General features: G+C 41.3%; 1 protein-coding gene across 1 annotated transcript; it reads left to right on the forward strand.

Annotated features, from left to right (window-relative positions):
• Nucleotides 1-5,277: 5,277 nt before the first annotated feature.
• LOC120589533 (interferon omega-2-like) lies at nucleotides 5,278-5,996 on the forward strand. Its single transcript, XM_039847032.1, has one exon. It carries the CDS (start codon nucleotides 5,302-5,304, stop codon nucleotides 5,857-5,859), a length of 558 nt encoding a protein of 185 aa, XP_039702966.1. The 5' UTR covers nucleotides 5,278-5,301; the 3' UTR covers nucleotides 5,860-5,996.
• The last annotated feature ends 772 nt before the right edge of the window (nucleotides 5,997-6,768 follow it).

The following is a 6,768-nucleotide window of genomic DNA, read 5'->3' on the forward strand; positions in this document are numbered from 1 at the left end:
GGTCACTATTCACACAGATTTGTATATTCGGTTAAGAAATGGCGGCTTGCGTAAATATCTGGTGGGGAACTTGGTCATCTAGACTGAAGTGAATCATATATGTCATGACTTCATACTTCTTGGAGCACTTTTGCCTTCCCTCCTTGCTTTTCTGAAGCACAGTCTGCTATTCACGAATGATGTTTTTTACTTCCTCTCCAAGAGAGTAAAGCTAAGGAAGGTTCTGAAGCACAGTCTGCTATTCACAAATGATGTTTTTTTACTTCTCTAAGGAGTAAAATGATGGAGAGGAAGTAAAAAACATCATTTGTGAATAGCAGACTGTGCTCTCCTCAATCATGCCTTCACCTGCACTACCCATTCACAAAGTCCTATCCTGCTCCTCTGTAGTTTCCGGCCACCAGTTTCCCTTTAAGAGCACAAAGCCACCACTTGAAAGCAAATGGGAAACGTAAGTTCCAGGTTGCAGAATGTTTTATTTTAGAGACTGTTTTTTTCCCATCTGATGAGAAATTTCCTTCTTACAATGATGTAACAGAAGCTCCAGCTAAAGGAACCGAAAGTGGGATCCTTTACTGTGGGAATTATTGAAACATTTACAGAGGAAATGCGCCACCTATTTGCCAAGATGGACAAAGACATCCACCAAGTGTGTGGAGAGCAGGCTTCTACCTGTCATGGGTAAAAAAGCTGAACTCTTTCACCCACTTCTTCAGAGCTACAAAGAGACTCTGTCGAGAAAGAAATGATATCTGAAAGAAAGGTGGCAAAGTCACTGCCTTAGTTTTTGTATCTTGGGGAGGGAAAATCCCCAGTTTCAGGCAGGGCATGGCCTCTATGGGAAAACCGCATCCATGAGGTGAGGAAGGGTCAGAATGTGTGTGTTTCTTGCCTCCAGGCTGCTCAGCTGGCTCGAGCCTCCTGAATCATGTGTCCCTTTTCTGTCCTTGTAGGGCACTTGGAGCCTTAAAGCCTGCCTTTCTGAGTAAATCGGGAGAAGCAAGGTAAATCAGGAAAGATGACCGGTTTGAGGGGCACGAAATTGTTCTTAATAGTAAGTTTGCAGTTTTCCCACTCCCAGATCATGTCCCTTGACTTCATAATCAGGAGAAATTCTCCTTTTCACTTTGCATAATGATGCCATTAGCATCCCTTGCACCTTGACTCAGAAGTAAGAGAAGCATAGCTTAAAGGAATTTCAGAGGATACAATTGTTGTCAAATGACAAGCCCGTGAAGTGTCTGTTTGGGTAGAATCGAGAGGTATTAAGGGCATGTGAACTGTAACTGAACAAGTTCATCAGGAAGTGTGTGCCAATTGCTCACTTTTCAGGGATCTCATTCTCAAATTTTGACTTCATGTTACAGACTCCATCTTTAGATAGCTTCTGTCCAAATGGTTGGTTAAAGGGCTCTAATTTGCATGTTAAATGATTTTTGTAATCGCATTTTTCCTTCTGCCACCACTTGAAGGGACCATAAGTAGCATCAATACAAGGATTATTATTATTATTATTTTTTGATTCACCTGCCTCTGTCTCTGTGATTGCCTACTAACTTTCAAATATCATGACTGCTGCCACTCTTTGGTGCTCTTTCTTTTTTCTTTCTTTTCTATTGTTTCATTTCTTTTTTCTTTTACCACTATTTTTATTTTACAGTAACTTTACTGGTTTGTTTCTGGGGATTTTTTGTTTATAATTTTGGGTGAAATGGTTTATAACTTGGTTCCAATTGTTGCCTTACTCTAAAAATTTCTATAGCCATGTCCTCTTTCATATTTCAGAGTTACTCAATATTCGAAGGTGTAGGAAGACTGAGCTGCAGGGCTGGATGGCTGCGAGGGGTGAAGGTGGTGAGCTTGAGCTGCCCGAGACCTCTCACAGGTCCCTCAGTACAGGGCAATCTCACATTCCAGGAGTGAGAAGGGATCTCAAGTGCTGCTGGATGAGCTATGAGGGATCACAGGGTAGCACCAGCTGGAAGCTGCCAAGGTTTCCAGCGTCACTAACCAGAGCATGTGCGGACCTGACCACGCCTCCACCCTCCTTCGTGCCATCTGAATCTCATGCTGCAGCGGGCAAGATTCCCCTGATGTCCAATCCAGCACAGAAACGCAGTGAGGACGTGAGTCCTTCCCACATGTCTACACCATTGATTTGGAAATGAATCTGGGAGCTCATCTGTGCCCCTGTTGAGAAGGTTTCATGTCTGATTCCAAGAGGAGGAGGATGCAGAATTCACGTTTGCTCAAAGACAAAAGCGCACATCTAGAAACGGGAAGGAAATGAATGTCAACTGCAGCTTAAGGACTTCGAAGGAATACAGAGACCTTTATTGTGTGGAATGCAACAGGCATGCCCTCACGAAGTGGAACGATTCCAATGGGCAGCACAGAGTCAGCTATTTCTCCAGATCGTTCCTATTCAGACGGAGAGGACATTCACGTGGATTCCGTAAGCACAAAGTTCTCCCATGGAGATGTAGCCAATAGCACTGGTCTCTTCCGGGACTCTGATACCACAGCACCTGCTGAATGTTGCAAGGAATGAAGGTTACTCTAGTGCCAGCTGCGAACTTCTAAAATCTACTCACTCGTTACTATTAGAAAGGAAATGTGTCTACTTTTCTTAGCATTTAAAGTCAGTCAGTCAGTGACTCAAACTACACTTCTGCTGCCGTACAAAAGATTAGACAACAGTCCTTTGGCATTTGAAGTGGAACTCGAAATCCTTTATCACTGCATGGTCCCCGATCTTCTGATTTCCTGCCACGGCCTCGTCTTGGTTCATGAATTCCAGGTCCATTTCAATCCTTCGTTTCTTTTCACAGGCCCTTCCAGACAAGTCATTACCTGAAATCTCCTGAAAGATTTGACATTGGATTTTAGTACCTTCAGAATAATCCATCCTTCCAGATTTATATTTCCCTCCCAACATACCAAATGGAGTTTTAGAAAAGATTATGTTCATAACTTCAAAGATTTAAGGACAGTACTTGGGATATGGTTAGCATGCAGTAAATTTCAGTGTTATTATTTAAAATATCATCATCAGCATTTTCCAGATTAAGAGCAGATTCTTTTCTTAGTACTTTCCCTTTAATTCTAGATTTCTCAAGGCAATCGTTAAGTTGCCTGAGAAGATTTCTTAACCAGATAGACTGCAGGCAAATGTTACTATCCACAATCACACCAGAGAACATTGTTAGTATTCTGGCACCTGGGTTCAGGTTGCTAGTCTCTTGAGAATTGGTTGGTGTGACTCCTCCCTTCTCTCCTCAGAGCTAATTTCACATGGATTGAATAGAAGAAGAATGAAGTGGCTGGTCTTCAAGCCTGAAGGTTGCTCATTGATGAGAATGTAGTCTTCTTTGAGCCTCTGGCCAGGGAAGCCATTTCTCCATTTTGTGTAATTCCATGCTGGCTTTCATCCTTCCACTCTGCCACACCACCCAGTCCCCATCTCTGCTGCACTAAATTTTGCTAACTAGAATTTGTCATTTACCCAGCAGGAAAGTCGCTTTTCTTCTTTCACGTTCATGATGTCAGATTTACATTTGTTTTCTTTCTTGCCCACAAAAAACTGCCCAGTTTTGCTTTCTAGGAAAGTTGAAATGAAAAATAAAAAATCTGAAGTCTTCAAAGTTAGAGGGAAAAACGGTGAAACTTCTTTACGTTTCTGTTACTTCCCTTTGTTTGCATTAACCTCAGGATGAAACAGAAATTAATGACAGATGAGCAAGACAGACTATGCCCTGTAAGCCACTGTGGAAAAAATTAAGCTAGTAAGAATCTGTTTATTGTTGTTATTTAAATTTAAAGCGGAATAGCACAAATAAGTTTTAAAAAGGCTATTTCCTTTCGACATAGTAACTTGCACCTCACTACTCTGCATTTTGGGTATGATGGAGAAGACAGACAAAGCAGCCCAATCAAATACGTAGATTGAATGAACAACAGAAGTGCACTAGTTTCTGTCCTCTGAGTTTCTACTGAGAGACATTATAACTGAATCTCCCGTGCCCAGCTCAGAAATACCGACCGAAACAAGTGTTCAAAATTTAAGTAACGATTCTTACAATAAAAGCTGTATTGGAAAATGAACATTATCTGCCTACTAAAGGCAAAATGATTACAATTAGGTTACTAATTCCTCCACGTACAGACAAAATTAACTTTGCTGTAAGCATGGAAGGCTCCTGACACTTTGATTCCTGGGAATGTGGGTCAGGAGAGGAAGAGGTCACTGCGGACAACTAGGATCCTTTACACACACATTCCAGCAGGATGGGCAAGGATGCCACATGGTTATTCTATTACCAACAACGATACAAGCCCTCCATGGCAGGGGTATCCTACAGTCTGCCTACCCTCAGGAAATGAGTCCAGGAGAGTGTGGGTTGAGGACATTTTGTCATTCCAGAGGAAAAGGGTTACTAGAAGTGGCATCTCCCTCATGAGTCAATTGGTGCTGGGAAAATAAAATGGTCTACAGAGTAGAATCTCCACACCTACATGCCTCTGAAGAGACCCAGCATTCCTGCTAAAGTGTTGGCACAGATAAGCATCGTCGAAACCAGTTATACATGGTGGAAAGAAAGAGCACTGTCTGTTGCAGTTCTGATCCTGTGGAGCCCAGGAAGCATAACCACACAGACCTGCAAGAATGTGTTCTAAAAGAAAAAGAAACATCCCAGGATCCCATTCACTCATGATCATCAGCCTCTGCTCAGAATAAAAACAGTAAATGAATCCCAGTGCTTGGTTCTAAAGAGCTCATTCACTATACATGGTCTGTTACAGAACAAAACACACAAACACATTGAGCTGACGCAGCCTGTCATTCCATGAAAAGTAAAAAGAGTAAAAGTGCTACCCAGGTTCAAAGCCAAATTGTACATCTAACACAGAGAAAAGCAATTTTTATGTATCAAATATATACAATAGTGTGTACATGTCTGTGTGTAATTACATAACAACACACACTTCTGATTTTAGGACAAAATCTTTACTAAATTGATTGATATGTACTCACTTGTAATGATACATCAGGATACCTGGGAAAATTAGACTTATGGCAAAATTAATAGTGTAGATTGATGACATCTTCTTAGACCCCACAGAGAACACATAAATGAAAACAAAAAAAAGGAAGTAAAAGTGTAGAAAATGTTTAGAAAGTGAAAATTATCGTGTTCTCTATTTAATGGCCATGCTTAGAAAGAATGTCATCAGAGAACCTAGAGTCCAAGGCTCCCCTGACTCGCAGCTCAGCCAGGCCAGCAGCATCTCCATTTCAGCATGGCCCCCCTGCTCCCTCTAATCACGGCCCTGCTGGTGTTCAGCTATGGTCCTGGTGGGTCTCTGAGCTGCGACCTGTCTCAAGACCACGTCCAGGTAAGCAAGGAGAACATCGCGCTTCTGCATCAAATGCAGAGAATCAGCTCTTTCCGCTGTCGAAAGGACAGAAAGAACTTCGGATTCCTATGGGAAATGGTGGATGGCAGCCACATGCAGAAGGCCCAGGCCATCTCTGTCCTCTACGAGATGCTCCAGGAGATCTCCAACGTCTTCGGTATACAGCAGTCCTCTGGTGCCTGGAATACGACCCTACTGCACGGGCTACTCAGTGGACTCCATTGGCAGCTGAAAGACCTGGGCACCTGTTTGGTTCCAGAGATGAAAGTGGTGGAACCTGCCCTGGGAATGGAAGACCCTGCACAGGCCGTGAAGAAGTACTTCCAGGGCATCCATATCTACCTCAAAGAGAAGCAATACACTGACTGTGCCTGGGAGGTTGTCAGAGTGGAAATCAGGAAAGCCTTCTCTTTGTCAACAAACTTGCTAGACAGGTTATGAAACCAGGATGGAGACATGGAGTCACCTTGAAATGATTCTCATTGGTGGTTATGCAATATCATATTTGCATATATAACATCGGTCATTTCTAAAGTGTCTTTCTGCTTTAGTGTCAGAAATTACTGCCTTGATGCCTGATCATTTATTTATTTATTTATTTATTTATTTATTTATCTATTTTTTTATTTATTTACTGTTAATTTATTGCAGTCTTTCTTACATCTGTCAAATGTGATTTCTAAAAATGGATGTAATTACATAGTCATCTTTACATTGTGTTAAAATTTACAAAACATGTTTACCTTTCTATGTTAAGTTTGTTTTTGCATTATTTATTAAATTTCTATCAAAATATTTCTTGAATTTATTTACAAAATCAAAATCCAAACCCTCTTTTTGTAACTGATACTGCAGAATTGGTAGCACAATGTCTTTACTCATTCATTCCATCTAGATGACTGCAGAAACTGAGTGTCCAATTTCAAATTGAGTAGCTGTGGTCAAGAATTGTATGTAAATAGAGTAATACAGAAAGTTCCTGTTGTGTTCAAACTTTGTGTCACAGAAAAAGAGAAAAAAAAATGTACTAATGTTCCTTTGTATTATGTTAAACACTACGAAGAGAAAGAAAAGAAAGAATGAAGAAACATGCCAGAAATTTTAGGTACAAAATAGGCTGAAAAGGAAAAATAACATCAGATGTCCCTTCTAACTACAGAACGGGTTCATGCAGAAGTCTTATTGGCAATTGGGAATATGGCTGTATGATGAACAAAACTGCCATGGGAGGTATTAAGGGGGATGCCTTATTGTATATTGTGTGGTAATTAGGGCATCGGAATGGATGCGGTCCCTCAAAGAATGGAAAATGAGAAAAGGACCTAAGCACAATCCTGCAGACTCTCAGCG

The sequence above is a fragment of the Pteropus medius genome, unplaced genomic scaffold (genome assembly GCF_902729225.1).
Source record: "Pteropus medius unplaced genomic scaffold, Ma_sr-lr_union100, whole genome shotgun sequence".
Taxonomy (NCBI): domain Eukaryota; kingdom Metazoa; phylum Chordata; class Mammalia; order Chiroptera; family Pteropodidae; genus Pteropus; species Pteropus medius.

What these genes read in the sequence shown, in the direction of transcription:
- LOC120589533 (XM_039847032.1), top strand. Translation starts at nt 5,302, where the DNA reads ATGGCCCCCCTGCTCCCTCTAATCACGGCCCTGCTGGTGTTCAGCTAT.